Source organism: Anoplophora glabripennis, unplaced genomic scaffold (genome assembly GCF_000390285.2).
Source record: "Anoplophora glabripennis isolate ALB-LARVAE unplaced genomic scaffold, Agla_2.0 scaffold17, whole genome shotgun sequence".
Classification (NCBI taxonomy): domain Eukaryota; kingdom Metazoa; phylum Arthropoda; class Insecta; order Coleoptera; family Cerambycidae; genus Anoplophora; species Anoplophora glabripennis.
Window position 1 is genome coordinate 2,054,392 of NW_019416231.1, and position 26,535 is coordinate 2,080,926.

At 35.2% G+C, this 26,535-nt stretch overlaps 3 protein-coding genes and 1 long non-coding RNA gene across 8 annotated transcripts; 1 reads left to right on the forward strand and 3 right to left on the reverse strand.

The window, feature by feature from the left end:
• Positions 1-1,225: 1,225 nt before the first annotated feature.
• Positions 1,226-4,408, forward strand: LOC108917808 (brachyurin-like). Its single transcript, XM_018724569.2, has 5 exons — positions 1,226-1,389; positions 1,876-1,979; positions 2,305-2,516; positions 3,624-4,003; positions 4,209-4,408. The coding sequence occupies exons 2-5, from the start codon at positions 1,923-1,925 to the stop codon at positions 4,376-4,378; spliced, it is 819 nt and encodes a 272-aa protein (XP_018580085.1). The 5' UTR covers positions 1,226-1,389; positions 1,876-1,922; the 3' UTR covers positions 4,379-4,408.
• Positions 4,409-5,085: 677 nt separating this feature from the next.
• Positions 5,086-16,077, reverse strand: LOC108917805 (venom carboxylesterase-6-like). 4 transcript variants are annotated; one of them, XM_018724565.1, is made up of 9 exons: positions 9,025-9,112; positions 7,167-7,312; positions 7,010-7,109; positions 6,682-6,867; positions 6,074-6,616; positions 5,811-5,989; positions 5,594-5,747; positions 5,396-5,513; positions 5,086-5,335 (listed from the first exon to the last, which is right to left on the reverse strand). In XM_018724565.1, the coding sequence occupies exons 1-9, from the start codon at positions 9,074-9,076 to the stop codon at positions 5,158-5,160; spliced, it is 1,656 nt and encodes a 551-aa protein (XP_018580081.1). In that variant the 5' UTR covers positions 9,077-9,112; the 3' UTR covers positions 5,086-5,157. The 4 variants fall into 4 exon arrangements, with proteins under 4 accessions (XP_018580081.1, XP_023310992.1, XP_023310995.1 ...); XM_023455224.1 differs by lacking the exons at positions 7,010-7,109; positions 7,167-7,312; positions 9,025-9,112 and adding exons at positions 13,572-13,671; positions 13,742-13,887; positions 15,998-16,077 and having other exon boundaries at positions 5,106-5,335; XM_023455227.1 differs by lacking the exons at positions 6,682-6,867; positions 7,010-7,109; positions 7,167-7,312; positions 9,025-9,112 and adding exons at positions 13,247-13,432; positions 13,572-13,671; positions 13,742-13,887; positions 15,998-16,077 and having other exon boundaries at positions 5,106-5,335.
• Positions 16,078-16,205: 128 nt separating this feature from the next.
• LOC108917809 lies at positions 16,206-20,858 on the reverse strand. 2 transcript variants are annotated; one of them, XR_001964811.1, is made up of 5 exons: positions 20,765-20,858; positions 20,251-20,384; positions 19,622-19,725; positions 19,080-19,186; positions 16,206-16,249 (listed from the first exon to the last, which is right to left on the reverse strand). It is a non-coding gene; the product is annotated as an uncharacterized LOC108917809 (long non-coding RNA). The 2 variants fall into 2 exon arrangements; XR_001964810.1 differs by lacking the exon at positions 16,206-16,249 and having other exon boundaries at positions 18,952-19,186.
• Positions 20,859-22,181: 1,323 nt separating this feature from the next.
• Positions 22,182-25,043, reverse strand: LOC108917766 (venom carboxylesterase-6-like). Its single transcript, XM_023455232.1, has 9 exons — positions 24,977-25,043; positions 24,259-24,404; positions 24,089-24,188; positions 23,765-23,950; positions 23,169-23,711; positions 22,906-23,084; positions 22,690-22,843; positions 22,492-22,609; positions 22,182-22,431 (listed from the first exon to the last, which is right to left on the reverse strand). The coding sequence occupies exons 1-9, from the start codon at positions 25,026-25,028 to the stop codon at positions 22,248-22,250; spliced, it is 1,662 nt and encodes a 553-aa protein (XP_023311000.1). The 5' UTR covers positions 25,029-25,043; the 3' UTR covers positions 22,182-22,247.
• Between the last annotated feature and the right edge of the window lie 1,492 nt (positions 25,044-26,535).

Here is a 26,535-nt window from a genome sequence, read left to right on the forward strand (position 1 = left end):
GATTGAAGTAAAAATACCTTATATGAAAGTTGCATCCCTGAGGCCCCCGAGGCGATATACCCTCTCAAAGGAGGGGATTGAAATTCGCATTTTAATTTTTGCCTCCTTAGAAGAACTACGCTTAAGAATATTTCAGGCAGCAGATGACCTTCGCAATAACCAAGAACTGTTTGGGCGAGTACGTTATAAATTCAACAGACGTATTAGGTTATACTTGCAGCAAAATGGAAATTATTTCGAGAATATTCTTTAAATTTAATTTTGCATTTTTTGTTTTTCGTTTGTATTAAATTTTATCAGATAAATAACTTTACCTAATATATGTCTCATACTCATAAGTTATCAAATATTTTTCATTAATTACCTATTATTCTAAAATTATTAAAATTAAATTAAAATTATTAAAATTAAAATTAATTCTTTATTAAAATTATTCTTAATGTTATTATTAAATTACAAGCTTATTGACAGAAAGTGTCAATTTATTAATATGATAAATAGCAATTTATTTGTATGACATTCGCCTACTTTATTTATACAAATTTTCGCAATTACCCCTTTAGTGAACGATGACGCATCTAATTTTTTTACTAGAAAACTATCGGTTTTATCGAAAAATTACAGGAGGTAAAAAAGTTGCGCAATAAATCCGTCTTCCCAATAAATAAATATTTTGCTTCATATAAAAAATTTCTAATAAAATATTACAATGGGGTTGACTGTTTAATGAAAAGTTGTCTCTTTATTAGTAGGATGCTCATACCAAGTTTCGTGTCTCTAGCATTGCTCATATTAAAGAAAAAAATTAAAATGTGAATTTCAATCCCCTCTTTAAGAGGGTATATCGCCTCAGGGGGTGCAACTTTCATATGAGATATTTTTACTTCAATCCTCTTATTTTTGACTCTATATTCACAGGTACCATTTTTGCTATTTCATTTAAAAACACACTGTATAATTTAACTTGATAACAAGATATTCATCAGGAAATTTAAAGCATTTCTAGTCGTATACATAGAAAAATTAGAGCAACACGTCGGGGTTTTGATGAACTACAGGAAATGCCAATCGTTATTTCCTTCCTCGGGATATTAAAACAGAACTTTTCCGCTTTGCGGTGCGATAGAAATCGGTAACAGATAAGGAGTAAATCTCGTTCTGTCTTATTCCACAATAACAATCTGAGTTGCGAAAATTGCTATTGACCTCATTCGCGGAGATATAAAAAAAACGTTAAATATTTCGTTGTACAGTTTGTTGCCGCAATCTAATACAAATCCAATTTGATTTTATAAATAGTAACGTTTTAAATATTATGTGCAAATTGATAAATTATCCTCAACTGTACTAAAATTAACCGCAACATGGACAAAACATAAAAACAGTTATGTAAGGCCTGTAATTATAACTAATCTTTGCCAAAACAAATCAATTGCTTTAAGACAAATACTTCATACACTACAAAAAAAAATGAGATTGAAATTGAAGATTTTTATTTTAATTGACATATTTTTTGTTAAAAATGTGAAAACATCTAATTATCTTCGTCGTTGAAGCGACAAGGAGAACTCGTTAATTTCTTTTAGTGTTATTTCCAAACCTTTGTCTCGTTTTAATTTATTTTTATTTCTCTAAAAACTTTCATTAACAGGAACAATTCCAGTTATACATTTTTGTACAGCTTCTAATCTAACTTCCAAAACATTTTTACGAAATATGTGTCGATCAGCATTTTTAATTATTGAATTTATTTTTAAACTTGATTCTTTGTCTGCGTTTTCTATGCGTTTCGACGAGATAGTTTGCGATGAAACCAATTCACTGACATTCGATTCAGTACTCTGCCGAGATTGAAATTTTATATTTTTATTTTAGAGCTCACATATTAGTTCTACATAGTAAAAACCGCGGAAAGAGTTGATATGAAGAGTGTTATTTGTTTATGCACTATTTTGGGATGTGCCTTTTCCGATACTCCAGTAAGTACATAAATTTCTTACATTTAAGTACATAAATTAATCACATTTCTTGCCTTACTGTGCTTTAGCAGTTTTTATCATTTTATGAATTTATTTTTTACAATCTCCCGCTTAAAAGAACGTCCAGTGGGATTAAATCTGGATGTCCAGATGGACATTCTATTTATTCAAAACATCTATCATACAGAAGCGGTTAGGAAACCAGTAAACAAATCTCAGATAACATATTTTTTAGTTTTTGAGATTATTAATAGGCCTGAAGCAAAAGGAAGAACATTTCTCTTGCAACATCTTACAGAAATAACTCACAGAAATCTCATTATAGCTCAACTGGGACGATATAAGATCGAGTGACATTACTGTGGACCCGCTGGACACGGCTCCGGTTACCCCTGGAGCAAGAATCATCGGAGGCACCGAAGTTGCTCGGAACTCCATCCCGTACCAAGCGGCGCTTATTATCAACGACGCCAACTTCTGCAGTGGCTCCCTCATTAGTCGCGAGTGGGTATTAACGGCAGCGCACTGCACCAGCGGGTACGTATACTCGAATATCTTAGTATATCACAAAATTATGTATCACATCTTTACAAACCGTTTTGGTGCACTTTGACGTCAACAGTGTTAACTATGTTCTTTGGCAATATTTACAAGCAGTTTGAATATTTACTAAGGATCATAATAACATTTATAATCTAATAACGAAATTTAGTGATTTCGCATCCACATTGACATGTATTGAATCTTTTTTGGTACGATACCAGCCTGCAAATATCAGTACTAACTTTAGTCCCAGTATGTTATCAAACAAGCAACCAAATCTGCTTTAAATTTTATGAAATTAAATACCTTTAAACTTTAGACAAAAGGAATGCTATAAATTTGTTTCTTTTGATTTTAAATTTGTTTACTTGATTCTAAGAGTAGGTGTGTGTACATTTAAATTTAAATTTGCTGTTACGAAATTCAATTAAAAATTTTACCCATGAATTTTAAGAGAAATATTTCAAATTATAGTCTCAATTTTATAATGTTCTGCTACTATCTGTCTGGTTTTTATTAATGTGTACATATAATCATGCGAATTGCTACAACCAGCAAAACGAAGCTGCTGCAAACAAAATTGCTTGTGAAAACTTACGCTCTCACACCTAGAACAAGCAATAATACACTCACTCTATTTGCAGACTTAAATTTATAATAATTTAAATACATATTGCAATATTGTCAATAAATTATTGAGATAGCTAATACATTGTATCATTTTTTTTACTAAAAACAATGATGCAGTGTTTATTGTAGTACTTTCTCAGAGTAATTGTATATTTTATACTCGAGAATACAATAGTAACTTACCTGAATCGAATATAGTTTTGGTTCCAACACAGAACAGTACTGGGAAGGTTCAAACTACCTGACTATTTCATACCTCTACGTCCAGGCCTATAGAGATCGTGGGCGTGGGTTAAGAGCGATAGTCCCGCTCGGCCCGGCCCCATCCGAGGTCATTGGCGCAAAGACAACAGTTGGGAGACTGTACTGAACAGTTCTAGTACTGTCCGCTGACGGAACCAAACCAAGCCTTACGTTTGATAGTTACAATCATTGACTGGCTGCTAATTACAATCCTGTTGACATTTCTAGCGCCTCGCTCGTCCGAGTAATACTTGGCGCTCACAACATCCGACGGACAGAAACCACACAGCTCGCCGTAACCACCTCCAGCATCATTAACCATCCCCAGTACAGCAGAGCAACCCTCAGCAACGACATAGCTCTGATCCGACTGCCCTACGCAGTACCGATAAGCAATACCATTCAAGTTATCACTTTGGCCCCTGCCACTTCCGGGACATTCGCGGGATCCATAGCTCGCTTGTCCGGGTGGGGGAAGACTTCGGACTCGGCTCCAGGGGTAGCTGCCACTCTGAGGGCGGTGAATGTTAACGTTATTGCCAACAGTCTTTGTCAGCAGACCTATGGGATTTGGATCCACCCATCCACGGTGTGTACTTTTGGCGGAGGTAAGTGAAAGACGTAGAGGTTTAAGAGTTTTAAGAAATTTCCTTGCATTTAGAAAACAATTAAAAATGGACTAAAAAAAAGATCATCTGAGTAAATATGATTCATCGTTAAAAATAAAATGCACAACGCTGTAGAAACGTATTTTCAATTAATTCTATGTCTGGTTACTTGTATCTATCAGACTTACATCTCGATTGCTTTCAGGTCTGGTTGGAGGGTGCCACGGAGACTCAGGGGGTCCCCTGACGGTTAATGGGGTGCAAATAGGGGTAGTATCCTTTGTGTCATCTTGGGGATGTCAGTCTGGAACACCCACAGCTTATTCCAGAGTCAGTTCTTTCAGAGATTGGATAAAAGTAAATACAGGAGTGTAGTGTACATTTTAATAAAATAATTTGCTAAAATCATTATGTCTCATTAGTACCATAACCAAAAATTACTGCCATTTGAGGTTTTCGATCGACACAATTTCAAAGTTAACAAAGAAATGTAGAAGAACTTGTTTTTGAGCCCGCAAAAATTTGTAACAAAAATGAGAATATATTGAGCCACCTCAAATCTGAGATCTCCCACTGGTGGTTTCCTCAAAAGCAACATATCTCTCGGTCATCTAAAGTCTTTCAAAATCCTCGAACTCTTCCCAATGGCGTGTCTATCTCTGGCAGTTCGATCTGACTTAAACAAACTAATTTCAAATTAGTTTGATGAGAGCATACTTTTCAATTATGTACCGTAAAAGTAAATAAGACAAAACAATACTAATCACGTCTAAATATAAGGTAATGTCAGTAGGTAATCGGTAGCAAATAAGTAGTTACTTACAATTGTTCCCAAGCGAGAGATTAAAAATTAGTCAAACCAATTTACAAAACTTTTCTCAATGGACTATGTTTAGATGTGTGCCTGGCAAAGAATACTATGTTACTACAATAATTATGATATTATCACTTATCTTATTTGTTCGACAGAGTTAGGACTTTGATTTCAAAATATGTGGAAAGTTATTATTTTCGGGAATTAAGTGATTCATTACATTTTTATATTAACATTAATAAAATAATTATAATAATAAGGAAAACGATGAAATCAAACAATTTTTTATCTTGTAGGACATATTTATAATTCACATAAAGAAGCTATGAGAAATCTACACTTAATTTTTTACAATAAGATTTTCATAATCCAGGAACCCCAGCTTGGTCCAAAACTCAACTGGTGCCAGGTGTTCGCTCTTGTGCAGCTTCATGTCTTCTGGTCCATTTACAACCAAGTAAGTCAGATCTTCAGCACCTGTTGGTTGCCAAACGTCTGTCCCATCGAAAGAAGGATTACTAAAAAATTGGAATTAGTGAAGGAAATAAGTAATTCAAGGAAATTTATGTTATTTTTACCAGCTGCTGGCAAATGAGTACAACATATTCTGGCAAGCAATACCCAAGCGTTTATCCTGTCCCGATAAAGTTTGCTGGTTTGTATAGAAGTACATAAAATCTTCACCGTGACACACACCTGTGAATATGATAATGTTAGAATTAACCTCGATATTTATTCAATGCCGCTTCTTCCCTAGTTAAATGTTCAGTTCTTACCTTCTATTTCATCTGTTCCCGATATGATTTGCACCAGTTTGGTTGCACCATCGGTGTAATTGAATATGTAGAGATATACTGGAGATTTCGTTACATTGGCTTGTAGTTTAACTGATAATTCTGCAGGAACACCGAACAATCTGTCAGTGAGAATCTAAATGCAAATAAAAACAAAATAGAGGAAATAAATTTTGTATCACAAATTGGGAAAATATACCTGTGTAAATTCTACATAGTTATTTTTACTGATTTTTTCTCCTGGTCCCAAATAGTAATCTAAAAGTTCCTTCGCTACTGTTTCTCTCTCTGATACAGGTAAAGTCTCGTTGCAATCTAGCAGATAGGGCAATATTTCTACCCACTTTTCGTCTACCTCATCCAACTTTTGCCAAAGAACTGAAGAATTATATAATCTGTATTACTGAATCATTGCAGCGTATAAGAAAAAAGAAAGAAACCCTATTATATAGCCTGACTCACCTCCTGTAAGAAGCAATCCTTCACCAGTAGTGTAGGAGGTAATCCAAGGCACATCGTGGACTTTACCTTCCTTCAAAAGCTGGTAAGGTTTCGCGTCTAGAAAAGCGTTCTTTGATCCTTTTTCCACAACTGGCGCAAAAGGCGCGATTGGCGTGATGTCATAACCATAGAAATATTTGATTTGCTCTACCAAATTTTTTGCAGGTTTCTGCTTAAGGCACTTCTTCAGTTCTTCAGAGGGGCTGTCAGGACAGCCCAACAACACAGCAAGCTTCTTAGCGTTCTGCAAAGCATTTTTTTTCGTTACCCACGGGCCCAGAGCTGTACCGCTTTGAGAGATCCCTTTAATGAATAAACCTTTAGAGAGGGGAGAGAAATAGTGGAGGTGGACGCTGGCGCCTCCCGCTGACAGGCCCACTATGGTAACGGAGTGGGGGTTTCCCCCAAACGAAGCGATGTTGTCCCGGACCCACTCGAGTGCTAAGACTTGGTCCTTCATGCCGTTGTTTCCGGGTATGACGTGATCTTCCGTGCTAAGGAATCCTGTAACGTTAATCGAATAAACACTTACATGGAAAACCGAAGGCAGTGTTAAAGAAGCAGCGTACCTAGAATACCAAGACGGTAATTAAAAGATACAAGTACGGCCTCCTTGTCTAGGAAAGTATCAAATTCCGTTCCGCTGCCTGATATAAAACCACCTCCGTGGATTGAAACTATAACGTCAAGGGCCTTGGGGTTCTTCACGGAATCTTCAGGGATGTACACGTTTATGTACAGACAATCTTCGTCTCCTAAAAAAATACAAACACTTTCATCAATGACGATGATATTGTAAGTAAATGCTTAAAGGCATATGTATAAGAAGTAATATTTCTTCCTACTTTAAGAGAAGCATAATTAGGTTTCAAGTTACACTTGGTGCTTTATACTGACCAGATTCTTTTTGAATAGAGGCCAGTACTTGAACTTGGAGACATGTATAAGTAACGTTGGCCACCAAAGTCCCTGACCAAGCTGGAATGGGTTCAGGTTCCTACAAATATGTAAAGAAGCAATGACGGTTAACACAAATGAGAATATTTTGACCCACCTCAAACCTAAGATGTCCCACTGGTGGTTTTGCGAATGGAATTCCCTCAAATGCAGCATATGTTATACCATCCAAAGTCTTCCAATATCCTCGAACTCTTCCCAAAGGCGTATCTATCTCTGGCAGATCATCCTGGCTTGAACAAACTAGCACCGAATTAAATTAAAATATATAAATTAAACTGTCTTTTTTGACTGTATCATAATTTACACTACAAAAACAACAACATACTTAAAGGCGGGGCATTAGCATTTTTTAATGTGAACAATATCTGTTATATATGTGAGTATATTATATTTATTTTAGTCTAAACTTTTGTGGTCCTGCCACTGATTATTAACGAATACAAAAAAATAAGAATTTGTAGGATAAAAGGAACTGTAAAACCATTTCAGTGGACTTTTGATATTAAATGTTGAAGTTAAGAGTGGTGTTATTATTTAATATTAAGTAAGACATAACGAATTCGGGACGAAGATTATTGTAACTCACGTGCAAGTGCAGTGCAGTGAAGAGATTAATCGCGAAAAAGACAAAGTTTAAAGTTTAAAATGACTGATCAAACTAATTTAGGCCGTTTGGGAACATGGAGTGTATTTGACCCCATTTATTCCGATTTTTTAATATTCAAGGAAAGCTTAAAGCAGTTTTTTATTGCTAATAAAATAACGGATACCGATCGCAAAAAAGCGATACTGCTAAATACCTTATCTGAGGAATGTTATATTTTACTTAGAAATTTGTGTGTACCAAATTTGCCCGAAAGCAAAACGTACGAACAATTAATCACATTATTTGTTGAACATTTTTCACCAGTGAAATCTTATTTTTTGGAGAGACTAAAATTTTACAGGGCAAAGCGACATTTAAATGAAAATGTGTCCGAATGGGAAGCTAGAGTAAAAAGCCTAGCAGTCAATTGTAAGTTTGGGGAAGAATTGGAGACCGTTATTCGAGATGTTTTTGTAATTGGGATCAATGATGAAAAAATCGTAGACCGTCTTTTTGAAGAAGATGCATCAAGCTCCAGTTTAAACCTAAAAAAAAAATGATAAAAATTGCGCTTTCTAAGGAATGTGCCATGAAAGATCATTCAGCTAGAGAAAACCTGGGTGCAGTGAAACTAAAAAGTGAAACCGATTTGAATTTCTATCGTCAGCGTATAGTGAGGCAACCACGAGTTCATCCGCGAGGTTCATGATTACTGTTAGACAAAAACATTGAAAATGTAGCTAATTCGTGTGCAGTATTTTCGAACAACCCACCGAAAATATCATTAGAAGTATGGGACTGGCCAAAAGAACCATGGACAAAGTTACATGCTGATTATTTTTTAGTAATTCAAGACGCGACATCAAAATGGATTTATAATGTTTTGAAGTAAAAAATTTAACTGATTCACATGCCATAGAAATATTTCATGAGCTCTCCCGATTTGGAATTTAAATCTTTTCTAACTTCACCTGATATAAAACAATCGTTGGGAGCACCTTATCATCCAGCAACTAATAGATTAGGAGAAAGCGCGATAAAAATTATGAAAACAGCTTTAATAAAAGCCGAACACGATAATAAAAATTGAGATATAAATTATTTTATAAATCATTTTTATTTCAGTATAGAAAAACTCCTCAAACGACTACAGGGGAGAAACCAGCTAAATTGTTATTCAATCGAGACTTACGTACTAAATTTGATTTGCTAATACCTTCAGTTAAACAAATTCTTCAAGATAAGCAAAATTATCAAAACAAATTATTTTTGTTTTAGTCACTCTATTTTAAAAATATACTTGATTGTTAAAAAGTATAAAAGTAAATACAGAAAAATATATAAAATAATAAATGTAGTTACTTACGGCTGTTCCCAAACCAGAGAACAAGTAGCAGACAACCCAATTTAGACAACATTTCGAGATGGACTGTCCTTAGACGGAAATCTGACAGATATATATACTTATATATACCACTTATCTTATTTATCACAGTCACAAGGGTAGAATAGCGTGATCAGAGTAAAATAGTGGAGGTGGTCGCTAGCGTCACCTGCTGATAGGCTGCCTACTCGAGTGCTAAAACTTGATCGATCATGCCCCTGTTGCCGGGTATTACGGCGTCTTCCATGTTAAAGATTCCTGGAATGTTAATGCTGATTGATTGATTGACATTTTGAATCTAAAGGCAATATCTTAGACCAATAAAAAACATTGAATTTCAATGACACTGAAATTCTGAGCTTTGAACTATTTCGAGAATTATTGTTCGAAAGCGATAAGATAGAGTAGCAACTTAAATCGTGCTTTGTGCTGAACGGACTTCTGAACGGACGACATCTGTCGTTTTAGGTCTATTCGCATATTTCTGCTGATAAAATGAGAAGAAGGTTTCCTTCGAAAAATGGCCATCAGTTCGTCAGTTTTCTCTATATCCGGCTGATTCTGTTGCTTGAACTTTCAAGCTCAAATCTTGGAATAGCGTAACCAAAATTAAATATTAGGTACTCTATAGAAAAATACTATACCCAAACAAATCTGATTTTTGTTACTATTGCTTTTAGAAGTTTCACAAATATCACGTTGTTATGAGATAATACAAGTGAATATAATTTAATACCTACATATATCTATCTTTTTTTATACATATAAACGGTGGTCCAACCAAAACGCACGATCTTAATTGTAAATAAAACAAAAAGTTTTCAGAAAATTATCTTAATATTTTTTATTATGATAGAAGGATCTATGACAATTATATGTGAAACAAAATATCGGCCAAATGCTCGCCACGGCTTGGGTGGCATACCTCTATCTGATGGTCCATATTTTCAATGACTCTGGGACATAATTGAGGTTCAATGTCGTTAATGTGCCGAATTACCTCATCCTTTAGCTCTTGAATTGTTCTTGGCTTATTGACGTACACTTTTTCTTTTAAATTTCCCCAAAGAAAGAAGTCCAACGGTATCAACAGCCATTCGGCGTATTGACTACGCTTGAAATGGTCAGTGGGCTTCAGCTCTTGAGTCAATTGAACCTTGTAAGCGTGTAAATTCAAATCTTTATTCAAAATGCGCATCAGTGATGTTCGTGAGATGTTCAATTGTTGGGCACGACGACGAGTCGAGGTTGACGGCTCTTCTGCCACACTATCGCGAACAACAGCAATGTTTTCCGCAGAACGAACTGGGCGAGCATGCACAGGTGTTTTCACATTTCCCACAGACCCGGTTTNGAAAGAAGTCCAACGGTATCAACAGCCATTCGGCGTATTGACTACGCTTGAAATGGTCAGTGGGCTTCAGCTCTTGAGTCAATTGAACCTTGTAAGCGTGTAAATTCAAATCTTTATTCAAAATGCGCATCAGTGATGTTCGTGAGATGTTCAATTGTTGGGCACGACGACGAGTCGAGGTTGACGGCTCTTCTGCCACACTATCGCGAACAACAGCAATGTTTTCCGCAGAATGAACTGGGCGAGCATGCACAGGTGTTTTCACATTTCCCACAGACCCGGTTTGCTGAAATTTGCGCACAATTCTCCCGATTGTGGACACATTTGGTCGATTATGCTGACCAAAAAAATCACGAAGTGCACGAAATGCATTTTGAATTGAATGCCCATTTTCGTAAAAGACTTCAACAGTCTTAACGCGCTGCTCAATTGTGTACCTCTCCATGGTTGAATTTGTCAAACACTGAAACAAAGAAATGTCAAATTAAGTTGGGCAAAAAACTTCACGTTAAGGTGTGACTCACAATTAACATCGTGCATTATGGTTGGACCATCCTTTATATGGCATTTCCGGTACATCTTTGGATAGGTAGATCAGTCATCATAAACAATTTTGATTTAATAACGACATGTCCAGACATTATTAATAATAATAATAATTGTTATTATTACACAATAAATTAATTTATACAAAAGAAAAATTAAATAGTGGCGGCGTTCGATGCTCGTTCTTCCACGCAGCCACATGAAGAGAAGAAAAATAATTTACAAAACGCAACATATTTCCGGTCATCTAAAGCCTTCCAAAATCCCTTTCCCAATGGCGTGTCTATCTCTGGCAGTTCAACCTGACTTAAACAAACTAATTTCAAATTAGTTTGATGAAAGCATACTTTTTAATTATGTACCGTAAAAGTAAATGAGATAAAAAATAGTAATCACGTCTAAATATAAGGTAATGTCAGTAGATAATCAGTAGCAAATAAGTAATTACTTACAATTGTTCTCAAACGAGAGACATTAAACAAACCAATTTACACAACTTTTCGCAATGGACTATGTTTATATGTGTGTCTGGCAAAGAATACTATGTTACTACAATAATTATGATATTATCACTTATTTTATTTGTTCGACAGAGTTAGGACTAGCTTGATTCCAAAATAGGTCGAAAGTCATGAATTTGAAGAATTAACTGATTAATTACAATTTTATATTAATATTAATAAAACAATTATTATAGTAAAGAAAACGATGAAATCAAACTATTTTTATCTTGTAGGTTATATTTATAATTCACATAAAGAAACTATAATGAATCTACACTTCATTTTTTACAATAAGGTTTTCGTTCTCCAGGAGTCCAAGCTTACTCCAAAAGTCAGTTGGAGTCAGGCTTTCGCTCCTTTGCAGCTTCATGTCTTCTGGTCCATTTACGACCAAGTAAGTCAGCTCTTCAGCACCTGTTGGTTGCCAAACGTCTGTCCCATCGAAAGAAGGATTACTAAAAAATTAGAATTAATGATGGACATAAGTAATTCAATAATATTTATGTTTTTTTTACCCGTTGCTGGCATACGAGTACAACATATTTTGGCAAGCAGTACCCAAGCGTTTATCCTGTCCCGATAAATTTTGCTGGTCTGTATAGAAGTACATAAAATCTTCACCGTGACACACACCTGTCAATATGATAATGTTAGAATTAACTTCGATATTTATTCAATGCCGCTTCTTCCCTAGTTAAATGTTCAGTTCTTACCTTCTATTTCATCTGTTCCCGATATGATTTGCACCAGCTTGGTTGCACCATCGGTGTAATTGAATATGTAGAGATATACTGGAGATTTCGTTACATTGGCTTGTAGTTTAACTGATAATTCTGCAGGAACAGCGAACAACCTGTCAGTAAGAATCTAAATGCAAATAAAAACAAAATAAAGTAAATAAATTTTATTTCACAAATTGAGAAAATATACCCGTGTAAATTTTTTGTAGCTGTTTTTACTGATTTTTTCTCCTGGTCCCATATAGTAGTCTAAAAGTTCCTTCGCTACTATTTCTCTCTCTGATACAGGTAAAGTCTCATTGCAATTTAGCATATGGGGAAATATTTCTACCCACTTTTCGTCTACCTCTTCCAAGTCTTGCCAAAGAACTGAATAATTATATAATCTGTGTTACCGAATCATTGCAGGGTATAAGAAAAAAGGAAGAAAAGCTATTACATAACCTGACTTACCTCCTGTAATAAGCAATCCTTCATCAGTAGTGAATGAGGTAATCCAAGGCACATCGTGCACTTTACCTTCCTTCAAAAGCTGGTAAGGTTCCGCGTCTAGAAAAGCGTTCTTTGATCCTTTTTCCACCACTGGTGCAAAAGGCGCGGTTGGCGTGATGTTAAAAGCATAGAAATATTTAATCTGATCCATCAAATCTTGTGCAGGTTTCTGCTTAAGGCACTTCTTCAGTTCTTCCGAGACACTGTCAGGGCAGCCCATCAACGCAGCAAGCTTCTTAGCGCTTTGCAAAGCATTTTTTTTCGTTACCCATGGCGCTAGAGCTGTACCGCTTTGAGAGATCCCTCTTATGAATAAACCTTTAGAAAGGGGAGAGAAATAGTGGAGATGGACGCTGGCGCCTCCCGCTGACAAGCCCACTATGGTAACGGAGTGAGGGTTTCCACCAAACGAAGCGATGTTGTCCCGGACCCACTTGAGTGCTAAGACTTGGTCCTTCATGCCGTTGTTTCCGGGTATGACGTCATCTTCCGTGCTAAGAAATCCTGCAACGTTAATTGAATAAAAACTGACATAGGAAGCCGAAGGCAGTGTTAAAAAAACAGCGTACCTAGAATACCAAGACGGTAATTAAAAGATACAAGCACGGCCTCCTTGTCTAGGAACGTATCAAATTCCGTTCCGCTGCCTGACATAAAACCACCTCCATGGATTGAAACTATAACGTCAAGGGCCTTGGGGTTTTTCACGGAATCTTCAGGAATGTACACGTTTATGTACAGACAATCTTCGTCTCCTAAAAAAAATACAAACACTTTCATCAATGAAGATGATATTGTAAGAAGTAAATGCTTAAAGGCATATAGAATTAATATTCCTTCGTACTTTAAGAGAAGCATAATTAGGTTTCAAGTTACTTGGTGCTTTATACTGACCAGGTTCCTTTTCAAGAGTGGACAGTACTTGACCTTGGAGACATGTATAAGAAACGTTGGCCACCCATGTTCCTGACCAAGCTGGGATGGGTTCAGATTCCTACAAATACGTAAAGAAGCCATGACGGTTTAGTTGGACATTTAACACAAATGAGAATGTTTTGACCCACCTCAAATCTCAAATCTCCCACTGGTGGTTTTGCGTATGGAATTCCCTCAAATGCAGCATAAGTTATACCATCCAAAGTCTTCCAATATCCTCGAACTCTTCCCAAAGGCGTGTCTATCTCTGGTAGATCATCCTGACTTGAACAAACTAGCATCGATTTAAATTAAAATATGTATATAAATTAAACTGTCTTATTTGACTGATAATAATTTACACTACAAAGACAACAACATACTTAAAAGAGGGGCATTAGCATTTTTTTAATGTCAACAATGGAGGTCTGTTATACTCTGTTAGTTAATATCTGTTTTGTATTATTATTATTATGTGTATAATCGTAATTTGTAATTAGTTCAGTTGGTAGAGGTTCGGCGTGTGTCAAACCTTGATAATCCGGAAATAACTACACAGGTCTACTTTAAATGATGAGTACAATAACAGGCTAATTTGCTGACTAAGTATTTTATCAGGAAAAAAAGTTATTAACAATTTAATCGTAAAAATTTTTTTTTAAGTAGTTTTCTTTAAATAACTCAACGGGATGACTTTGTACGAAAAAATGCTTAGGACATGATTTTATTCGTAATAAAAATAGCTACAAAATGGCGGTGGTCCGATTACGAAATTTGCAATAACAAAGCCGTGAGATAAAAAAAAAACGGTATAAAATGTCAATTTCTTTAAGTTGCTGTAAAAATGTCAATTATAAACAAAAAGTGATAAAACTTTCGAAAACTATAGTTCAATATATATACAATAATGACGCTAAAGCCGAAAATCAGGAGAGCAAAACTTTTTGTTCTATAAGGTGTTATACATTCATCGGCATCTGAAACTCGAAACTTTGCCAAATTTGTTCGAAGCTTTGCTGACACTTGAAATTTGGTACACACATAGTGTAAATATGCAGAAACCAAAAGCAATTTGCAAAATTCAAGTATCTTCATTTTTGCAGTTTTGGTAAGGTTTTATACGTCACCCTAGTTTTATACGTCACCGTTTTTTTAATTTTTGGACGTATATTTATGTATATTTATAAAATATTCCATTACGGTAGATTAGCCAGCATAATTACCTACAATTTAAAAAAATATATATTTTCATCGTTTAGATCCTAAGCTACTTAACATTTTGCGCCTGTTAGCCGTAGTCGTACATTATTCAACATATTAACATAAAACAAAATCGTACGTGTGGGGTAAACCTTTAACTTTAAGTAAACAATTGTTTAAATTTACTGTTGCATATTTCTAATAGTATACAAGCGCCGAAGAGCGGAGCTCGCGCTCGAAAATGAAAAGTTAAAGGTTTACCCCACACGTACGATTTTGTTTTATGTTAATATGTTGAATAATGTACGACTACGGCTAACAGGCGCAAAATGTTAAGTAGCTTAGGATCTAAACGATGAAAATATATATTTTTTTAAATTGTAGGTAATTATGCTGGCTAATCTACCGTAATGGAATATTTTATAAATATACATAAATATACGTCCAAAAATTAAAAAAACGGTGACGTATAAAACTAGGGTGACGTATAAAACCTTACCAAAACTGCAAAAATGAAGATACTTGAATTTTGCAAATTGCTTTTGGTTTCTGCATATTTACACTATGTGTGTACCAAATTTCAAGTGTCAGCAAAGCTTCGAACAAATTTGGCAAAGTTTCGAGTTTCAGATGCCGCCGAATGTATAACACCTTATAGAACAAAAAGTTTTGCTCTCCTGATTTTCGGCTTTAGCGTCATTATTGTATATATATATTGAACTATAGTTTTCGAAAGTTTTATCACTTTTTGTTTATAATTGACATTTTTACAGCAACTTAAAAAAATTGGCGTTTTATACCGTTTTTTCAGTCTCACGGCTTTGTTATTGGAAATTTCGTAATCGGACCTCCGCCATTTTGTAGCTATTTTTATTACGAACAAAATCATGTCCTAAGCATTTTTTCGTACAAAGTCATCCCGCTGAGTTATTTAAAGAAAACTACAAAAAAATTTATTTTAATCCCTAGATTCACCTCCCGGAGTTTCCTGACGGACTTTCAGAACACCCTGTATATGTGAATAATATTTTAGCGCTTATTAACGGAACACTCTGTATAATTTTATGTAAAGCGAACTGTTTTGCAAACTATTTTTGTTTTGGTCACTCCAATAGTGGTCGCACTATTTAAAAAATATACTCGATTGTTAAAAAATATAAAAGTAAATACGGAAAAATGTATAATAAATAAATGTAGTTACTTACAGCTGTTCCCAAATGAGAGGACAAGCAACAGACAACCCAATTTAGACAACATTTCGAGATGGACTGTCCTTAGACAGAAATCTGACATATATATGTATATATACTTACTACTTATCTTGTTTATCACAGTCACAAGGGTAGAATGATGTGATCAGAGTGAAATAGTGCAGGTGGACTCGAGTGCTAACAATAAGACCTGATCTGCCATGCCACTCTTGCCGGGTATGACGGCGTCTTCCATGTTAAAGATTCCTTGAATGTTAACGCTGATTGAATGATTGACATTTAGAAACTAAAGGCAATAACTTAGACCATTAAAAAAACATTGAATTTCAATAATGACACTGAATTTCTGAGCTTTGAACTATTTCGAGAATTGTGGTTCGAAAGAGATATGATAGAGTATGAACTTAAATCGTGTTTCGTACTGACCAAATATTCATTTCAAAGATTACGGAATTGAAAAAATTGTCGTTTTAGGTCTATTCGCATATTTCTGCCGATAAAATGGCATTTAGTTCGTCAGTTATCTCTATCTCTGGCTGACCTGTTGCTTGAACTTTCAAGCTCAAATCTTGGAATAGCATAACCAAAATTAAATATTAGGTACTCTATAGAAAAATACTATACCCAACCAAATCTGCGAGACAATAATTGTACAAGTGGATATAATCTAATACTTAATTGATTATCTATAAGTGTTTTTAATGTATGGCATTTCCGTTAAATTTTTGGATAAGTAGATTAGATCAGTAAACAATTTTGATCTAATTATGACATAGTGAAACACTATTAATTACTTGCAATTATACAGTACGTGCCTAAAGTACGGAATAAATTCAGTAAAATCGAAACAATTTTTTTTTGGGAAAAATCCTCGAATAGGTCGACTTTTAATTTAAAAAATACATATTTTAGCATAAAATGCGATTTTCAACCGTCATTTGTTTTCGAGTTATGACGTCATCGACATTTTTTTAAACAGGAACCCCCTATTTTTTCTTGATTCTCAAAGATCGTTTCATTGTCGATCCGACAGTATTAAAATGCTGCCATCTTACATGGGAAAGTTTTCAAGTAAATGACGATTGAATGTTAAAAAAAGTAAATTTTATTCATTAAAAACATAACAATTCCTATGTCAAGCAACAATTCATTAAGTTTTCTACCTAAATTAAGTGTTCGAATTGCCACCCACCGACTTCTTAACAATACGCAAGTCTATGTAGAAATTCTTCTTGCATATTACGAATTATTTATGGGGTAACTCTGTGTATTTCATCTATAATACAATTTTGGAGTTCTTCTAAATTATGTGGTCTATTAACGTACACTTTGGACTTTAAGTAGCCCCATAAGAAATAGTCCAGGGGTGTAAGATCTGGGGATCTCGCGGGCCATTCCATCGGTCCTCGTCTGCCGATCTACCTCCTAGGAAAACAATTGTTCAGAAAATCTCGAACAGGGCGCGCATAGTGCGAAGGTGCACCGTCTTGCTGAAACCATATGGTGTCATCAGGAATATCAGGGTCATTATCGTTAGGAAAAATTACTGCAAGCGCTGGAACAAGGTCATTTTGTAAAAACTTCTAATATAAAATCTTAAAATATCTTTCTCCTGTAAGGGTTCCTTCAAAGAAGAAAGGCCCTACTATTCTATTGTTAACTATTCCAGCCCACACATTTAATTTCTGTGGGTGTTGGGTATGTGTCTCTGCCATCCAATGAGGATTTTCCCGACTCCAATACCTGCAAGTTTGACGGTTCACTGTACTATTAAGACAAAACGTGGCCTCGCCTGAAAAAAGTATTTGCCAGTGTAAATCTCTATTTACTTGACATAAATCCATCATAATTTCACAAAAGTGTAAGCGGCGGTCGGGATCGTCTTCATTGAGTTCCTGCACAAGTTGAATTTTGTAGGGATGATATTTTTCCTACCTCAGGATACGTAGCACTGTAGTCTGACTAATTTCATTGTTTAATGCAACCAATCGTGAAGTATTATGAGAATTATCTACCATACTTATCAAAATGTTCCGTTTATTAACTAACGCTTGGACGTCCAGGTTTTGGAATATCTGCAACGTTGCCAGTTTCTCTAAATTTAGATTATGTCTTACTGACTGTTGATTGGCTGATACGGCGATCTGGATGTTTTGGAATAACCTCATCACCCACTAAATATTTTTTATTTAGGGTAAAAGTTGATTATTTTCATCGGTAGAATACGCCATTAAAGTTTATCGTTAACACCCTGTATAGTATTTCATCTTACTGCCATCAAATTTACTAAGAAAATGTCGAAAGGAAAATTAGAGAAATCTCTTCGTGCAACAGGGAACAATTTGTCTCTTTTTGGTTTAATATTACATATCACCATTGAATGATAATAGTTCAAGAGCCAGTGGCAACTGGCAAAAAAAATTGCTTGAATTTGCTAAGCCTAGTTTTTTGATAGGTGGTTACGGTAGTTGCGTACACAAACATACTGTGGTTAGTCAAGCGAAACTGAGAACAGGTGTCTCTGGCTCTCCTTTTTTACCTCTATGAGTTAATACGACAAGATAATCATCGAACGAGTAGAAACCTTTTGCAACTCTCGAAAATACTCGCATTATCATTTCACTTAACGAACATCGGTTTCCACGTCAATCAAAAATTTGATCTTTGTAAATATGGTTATCATTCGCTTATCTGCTTTACCAATACTATTTTTATACAAATATGACTTGAGCACTTCGCCATTTATTTTTTGTAATACACGCATTTTAGAGAAAAAAAATTAAAGAAACTGGCTATCACAATTAGTTCAGTCACTTACAATATTGGTCACAAAATGGAGGATAAGAAATAGACAAATATAATTGCCAGGGTGGGATTGGCTTGATTGTAAAACAGAACAAGTTATCGTTTTGGGAAACAAAATCATTTACAATATATTTTACATAAAATATTATTAAAATTTAAGATGATTATAAAACAAAGAAAATACGGAAAGCAAACTATAATTCACGTTTTACAACAAGGTTTTCATATTCCAGGAGTCCAAGCTTGCTCCAAAAATCTATAGGGTTCATACCTTGACTCCTGCGCAGCTTCATGTCTTCTGGTCCATTTTCAACCTAGTAAGTCATCTCTTCAGATCCCGTGGGTTGCCAGGTGTCTGTCCCATCGAATGAAGGAATACTAAAAAATAAATATATGAAGGAGAAAAGGTTTTAAGAACTGATTTATGTGTTCTTTGCCCGCTACTGGCATATGAGTATAACATGTTATGGCAAGCATTACTCAAGCGTTTGTCTTGTTCTGAGAATGAATTTATATAAGTGTCATCGCATAGCATCTTCAGCATGACACAAGCCTGTGGAAGGAATATGATGGTAAGTAGATTTGTTTGGTATTTTTATTAAATAATGCTTAGCGCTGCACACATCCGGAAGATCTCCAACCAAGCGAGACTGTTTAAATGCAAAATGTATTTAAAGAACTCCAGATATATCTGAGATTGAATTTGCAATATATGTATGTTGAATATACAAATGTTATTAATAATAATGAATTACCGTGAGCTACAACACTTGTCACTTAGGTTATAGTTGTGTACTAAAAGTCAGTTCCTACCTTCTATTTCGTGATCACCCGGATAAAAGTTGGCAAATTTATTTTCACCCTCAGTGTAGTTGGCTTGCAGTTTAGCGGACAGTTCTGCAGAGACAGCAAACAATCTATCGGTTAAATAAATAAAAAGGAAATAAAGAGTAACTGAGTAGATTTTTTGAAGTTGTTCTTTTTGATCTTTTCTCCTAGTCTCAAATAGTAGTCCAAAATTTGCTTTGCGACTAGCTCCCGTTTTGATGCACATTTACTGTTACGAAATTCGATTAAAAGTTTTACCCATGAATTTTAAGAGAAATATTTCAAATTATAGTCCCAATTTTATCATGTTCTGCTACTATCTGTCCAGTTTTTATTAATGTGTACATATAATCACGCGAATTGCTACAACCAGCAATACGAAGCTGCTGCAAACAAAATTGCTTGTGAAAACTGGATAAAAGTAAATACAGAAGTGTATTGTAAATTTTAATAAAATAATTTTCTAAAATCATTATGTCTCATTAGTACCATAAGCAAAAATTACTGCCATTTGAGGTTTTCTATTGACACAATTTCAAAGTTAACAAAGAAATTTAGAACTTGTTTTTGAACCCGCAAAAATTTGTAACAAAAATGAGAATATATTGACCCACCTGAGATCTCTCACTGCACTGGTGGTTTCGCATATGGGATACCCTCAAAAGCAGCATATTTCTGGTCATCTAAAGTCTTCCAAAATCCTCGAACTCTCCCCAAGGGCGTGTCTATCACTGGCAGATCATCGTTGCTTAAACAAATTAATTACAAGTTAGTCTTGGGACAGCCTAATTAAAATGACATTTTAATCAGTAGAAAACACTGTACCTAATGAAATTGAATATTTTTTGCCATGGAAAGAATAAATAAACAAATAGGCAAAGTCAAATACTTGTCGAAGTCCTCAGTTCACAGAACTCTGAAGTATACATATATTTCCTTCTGTGATCAACAGATTATTATTTTTATTTTTGTGCAATGTCTAGATTGAAAAAATATCACATTCTATAGACGAGCCGTAGGAAAGTCATTAACTTTACAACAGGAGTAGTAAAATATTATTACGAGCTTCGCTTCTTATATAAACATATTAAAGACATTAATAATTATTGTAATAATTTAGTTACTTACAGTTGTTCCCAAACTAGAGAATAAAAAATAGACACACCAATTTGTGCAACCAACATTAGGCAATGAACTGTGTTTCGATACTGTTAAGACAGGAATTATTTCATTGTATGTTTTTTATCAGTTTTTCTGTCAACGAAAATCGCCAGGATAGGACGGCGCAATTATACTCGTAAAATAGGAAGAGGGGAGAGAAGTAGTGGAGGTGGACGCTGGCGCCTCCCGCTGACAGGCCCACTATGGTAACGGAGTGGGGGTTTCCCCCAAACGAAGCGATGTTGTCCCGGACCCACTTGAGTGCTAAGACTTGGTTGTTCATGCCGTTGTTTCCAGGTATGACGTCATCTTCCGTGCTAAGGAATCTTGTAACGTTAATTGAATAAACACTGGCATGGGAAGCCGAAGGCAATGTTAAAGAAACAGCGTACCTAGAATATCAAGACGGTAATTAAAAGATACATGCACGGCCTCCTTGTCTAGGAACGTATCAAATTCCGTTCCGCTGCCTGACATAAAACCACCTCCATGGATTGAAACTATAACGTCAAGGGCCTTGGGGTTCTTCACGGAATCTTCAGGGATGTACACATCTTCGTTTCCTAAAAAAATACAAACACTTTCATCAATGACGATAATATTGTAAGAAGTAAATACTTAAAGGCGTATAAAAATAACATTTCTTCGACAAGTGTATTTAGGGTTCAAGTTACTTCGTGCTTTATACTGACCAAATATTTCTTCAAGATTGAAAAGTTGACATGTATGAGGAGCGTTGGACACTCAAGTTCTTGATCAAGCTGGAATGGGTTCAGGTTCCTATAAATATGTAGAGAAGCAATGACGGTTAAGTTCGACATTTAACACAAGTTTCATCATACATGTCCAACTCAGGAGATCACGCTGCATATGAGGAATAATTGAAAAACGGATTATAAATAAAAGTAACAATGAATGTAAGTTATAGATGAGAATATTTTAATCCACCTCAAACCTAAGATCTTCCACCGGTGATTTTGCGTATGGAATTCTCTCAAATGCAGCATATTTTATAGCATCCAAAGTCTTCCAATATCCTCGAACTCTTCCCAAAGGCATGTTCTTCTCTGGCAGTTCAACCTGATTTAAACAAACTAATTTCAAATTAGTTTTATGAGAGGATACTTTTCAATTTTTCTATGTACCGTAAAAGTAAATAAGACAAAACAATACTAATCACGTCTAAATATAAGGTAATGTCAGTAGGTAATCAATAGCAAATAATATAATTATGATATTATCATTTATCTTATTTGGTACCATCATCAGGGCAGGACTGGCTTGATCCCAAAATAGATCGAAAGTTATTATTTTGGGGAATTAAGTGATTCATTACATTCTTATATTAATATTAATAAAACAATTATAATAATAAGGAAAACGATGAAATCAAACTATTTTTTATCTTGTAGCACATATTTATAATTCACATAAGAAAACTATTAGAAATCTACACTTCATTTTTTGCAATAAGGTTTTCATCCTCTAGGAACCCAAGCTTGCTCCAAAACTCAGTTGGTGCCAGGTGCTCGCTCTTGTGCAGCTTCATGTCGTCTGGTCTATTTACAACCAAGTAAGTCAGCTCTTCAGCGCCTGTTGGTTGCCAAACGTCTGTCCCATCGAAAGAAGGATTACTAAAAATTTGGAATTAATGAAGGAAATAATTAAATTAAGGAAATTGATGTTATTTTTACCCGCTGCTGGCATACGAGTACAACATATTCTGGCAAGCAGTACCCAAGCGTTTATCCTGTCCCGATAAATTTTGCTGGTCTGTATAGAAGTACATAAAATCTTCACCGTGACACACACCTGTCAATATGATAATGTTAGAATTAACTTCGATATTTATTCAATGCCGCTTCTTCCCTAGTTAAATGTTCAGTTCTTACCTTCTATTTCATCTGTTCCCGATATGATTTGCACCAGCTTGGTTGCACCATCGGTGTAATTGAATATGTAGAGATATACTGGAGATTTCGTTACATTGGCTTGTAATTTAACTGATAATTCTGCAGGAACAGCGAACATTCTGTCAGTAAGAATCTAAATGCAAATAAAAACAAAATAAAGAAATAAATTTGGTTTCACAAATTGAGAAAGTATACCTGTGTAAATTCTTTGTAGCTATTTTTACTGATTTTTTCTCCTGGTCCCATGTAGTAGTCTAAAACTTCCTTCGCTACTGTTTCTCTCTCTGATACAGGTAAAGTCTCGTTGCAATGTAGCAGATAGGGAAATATTTCTACCCACTTTTCGTCTACCTCATCCAACTTTTGCCAAAGAACTGAAGAATTATATAATCTGTATCACCGAATCATTGCAGGGTATAAGAAAAAAGAAAGAAAGGCTACTATACAGCCTGACTCACCTCCTGTAAGAAGCAATCCTTCACCAGTAGTGTAGGAGGTAATCCAAGGCACATCGTGGACTTTACCTTCCTTCAAAAGCTGGTAAGGTTCCGCGTCTAGAAAAGCGTTCGTTGATCCTTTTTCCACCACTGGTGAAAAAGGCGTCATTGGCGCGATATCGTAACCATAGAAATATTTTACTTGCTCTATTAAATCTTGTGCAGGTCTCTGTTTAAGGCACTTCTTCAGTTCTTCCGAGGGGCTGTCAGGACAGGCCATCAACGCAGCAAGCTTCTTAGCGCTTTGCAAAGCATTTTTCTTCGTTACCCACGGCCCCAGAGCTGTACCGCTTTGAGAGATCCCTCTGATGAATAAACCTTTCGAGAGGGGGGAGAAATAGTGAAGGTGGACGCTGGCGCCTCCCGCTGACAGGCCCACTATGGTAACGGAGTGGGGGTTTCCTCCAAACGAAGCGATGTTGTCCCGGACCCACTTGAGTGCTAAGACTTGATCCTTCATGCCGTTGTTGCCGGGTATGACGTCGTCTTCCGTGCTGAGGAATCCTGGAACGTTAATTGAATAAACACTGACATGGTACACCGAAAAAACAACGTACCTAGAATACCAACACGGTAATTCAAAGATACAAGCACTGCCTCCTTGTCTAGGAACGTATCAAATTCCGTTCCGCTGCCTACCATAAAAGCACCTCCATGGATTGAAACTATAACGTCAAGGGCCTTGGGGTTCTTCACGGAATCCTCAGGGATGTACACGTTTATGTACAGACAATCTTCGTCTCCTAAAAAATACAAACACTTTCATCAATGACGATGATATTGTAAGAAGTAAATCCTTAAAGGCATAAGAAGTAATATTTCTTCGTACTTTAAGAGAAGCATAATTAGGTGTCAAGTTACACTTGGTACTTTATACTGACCAGATTCATTGTGAATAGTGGACAGTACTTGACTTTGGAGACATGTATAAGAAACGTTGGCCACCCAAGTTCCTGACCAAGCTGGGATGGGTTCAGATTCCTACAAATACGTAAAGAAGCCATGACGGTTTAGTTGGACATTTAACACAAATGAGAATATTTTGACCCACCTCAAACCTAAGATCTCCCACTGGTGGTTTTGCATATGGAATTCCCTCAAATGCAGCATATGTTATACCATCCAACGTCTTCCAATATCCCCGAACCCTTCCCAAAGGCGTATCTATCTCTGGTAGATCATCCTGGCTTGAACAAACTAGCAACGATTTAAATTAAAATATATAAATTAAACTGTCTTTTATGACTGATAATAATTTACACTACAAAGACAACAACATACTTAAAAGCGGGACATTTTTTTTTAATGTGAACAATATCCATTACTGTTATCCTTGAACGACTAATTATCAATTTATCACGAAAAAATTTCTGTTTACCAATGACTTGTGATTATATTGTAGCTACTTGGATAATTTAATTAATAAGTGTTTTTTTCAAAAGTACTTTTTACAGCGAGATATGAAAATTAATAAAAAATGCATTCTCTCTCGAGCGGAGAATGCTACTTCATCCACAGAGTGCCCTAGAAATAAATGCCAAACTGTTAATCATGCAAGTCATCAAGAGCAACAAAGGGAAGCAGAAAAATAGGAACTAATTAGGTACTTCGTTCAAGAATTTGCTATTTAGAAAAAATATATTGAACACAAGTTGTTGCTTTTATACGTTATACAGGGTGTTCTGAAAGTCCTACAGGAAATGTATTTACTTGATTGTTAAAAAGTATAAAAGTAAATACAGAAAAATATAATAAGTGTAGTTACTTACAGCTGTTCCCAAACGAGAGAACAAACAACAGACAACCCAATTTAGACAACATTTCGAGATGGACTATCCTTAGACGTAAATCTGACAGATATATATCTGTTTACCACTTATCTTGTTTATCACAGTCACAAGGGTGGCGTGATCGGAGTGAAATAGTGTAGGTGGACGCTAGTATCACTTGCTGATAGGCTAACTATGGCAATGGAGTGGATATTGTCCTTTCCTATTCGAGAGCTAAGACTCGATCTATCATGCCGGGTATAACGCGGTGACGCTTCATGACATTGTGAATATGTGAGTCACGTATCTTTTGTACTACGTGGGAAAGAAAGAAAAAAAACGCCGCAGGCAAAAAAATTTTAATTTTCAAGGTCAAGCGACTAAATGTATCTGGAAATTTTTAGTTGCATTTACTTATTTATTTATAGAAAAAACTGATGTTCAACTATTTGGTAATTTTATTAATCCGCTCTCAAATAATAAATAAGAATGAATTTCCACGTCATTTTTTATTATGGAGATCTTCGCCAATAGCCCTACTGTAACCGTAAATTAAAAAATTACATTATTATTATATTATTAATAATAATATCAGAACTTTAAAATTTGTGTTTACAATAAAATTAAGTAACAGTATTTTACCTAATAATTAACAAAATTGTTCCTACTTGGTTTATGAATATTAAAAAATATGAAAAAATATAAAAACATATTTTCATAAGGTAGGCAGCCAACTTATCTATTTACATATAAAACAACCCCGCCAGCTTTTCGTTTGCCTCCTCTTTTAACAAAACGACGAATTCAAACGATTTTTCGGGAAATTTGTTTGCATGTTCGGGGAATCTACTAAAGCAGGAAAATTTAAATCATGTAAATTCCCAAAACGAGTTGGTACTTAATTAAGGGAAAATATATTTCGAAAATATTACTAATTCATCGCAACTTTTTCTCCGTTTATTTGGTAGTCCAGTAAAATCCTTCGCATAATTAAAAAAATAATAAATTTTTCTTCGTTTCTTCATTCAGGAATTCTTTGACTAGAAATTTTAATTTGTTTAGAGCAGTAGCTTACGTCACTACGTCTTGAAAAAGGCATTTCAAGATATAAAACAATATCGTAAGAGAGATTCATTATTACTTACCTATGTAGGTATACACAGGGTGTTACAAATTAGTAGGTCAAGTAACCACACATTCTTTGGACTAAAATAATGGTACCTTTCTTATGCCACTGTTCATGTCGAAGCTCCATTTTCAAAATACAGGTTGTCAAAATTAAAATTTAAAAAATGATTTTTATTGATAACTCCAGTGATTGTTGAGACATTTATTTGAAATTTAGCACATACTTTGATCTTAAGTCGGCTTTTTGTATTAACTTACATATACATGGCTGTAAAATCTTTTCAAAAATTGATCTAGTTACAGCACATCATCAAACACCGGTAGCTGAAGGAGATATTTATATAAAACCGTAATTAATTAATTAGTGTAATTAACTGTAATTTATGTAAAACTGTAACTGCCTTTTGGTTTAATCATCTTAAGGTTTAATA

Coding starts and splice junctions, on each gene's coding strand:
- LOC108917766 (XM_023455232.1), bottom strand. CDS start 25,028: ATGTTGTCTAAATTGGGTTGTCTGTTGTTTGTTCTCTCGTTTGGGAAC. Junction 23,951..24,088: donor CACTATTCACAATGAATCTG/GTCAGTATAAAG, acceptor TGTATTTTTTAG/GAGACGAAGATTGTCTGTAC. Junction 22,432..22,491: donor TACTCGTATGCCAGCAGCGG/GTAAAAATAACA, acceptor CCAAATTTTTAG/TAATCCTTCTTTCGATGGGA.
- LOC108917808 (XM_018724569.2), top strand. CDS start 1,923: ATGAAGAGTGTTATTTGTTTATGCACTATTTTGGGATGTGCCTTTTCC. Junction 2,517..3,623: donor GCAGCGCACTGCACCAGCGG/GTACGTATACTC, acceptor TGACATTTCTAG/CGCCTCGCTCGTCCGAGTAA. Junction 4,004..4,208: donor GGTGTGTACTTTTGGCGGAG/GTAAGTGAAAGA, acceptor GATTGCTTTCAG/GTCTGGTTGGAGGGTGCCAC.
- LOC108917805 (XM_018724564.1), bottom strand. CDS start 16,049: ATGTTGTCTAAATTGGGTTGTCTGTTGCTTGTCCTCTCATTTGGGAAC. Junction 13,672..13,741: donor TGGGAGATTTGAGATTTGAG/GTGGGTCAAAAC, acceptor ACGTATTTGTAG/GAATCTGAACCCATCCCAGC. Junction 12,079..12,158: donor GGGAACAGATGAAATAGAAG/GTAAGAACTGAA, acceptor TCATATTGACAG/GTGTGTGTCACGGTGAAGAT.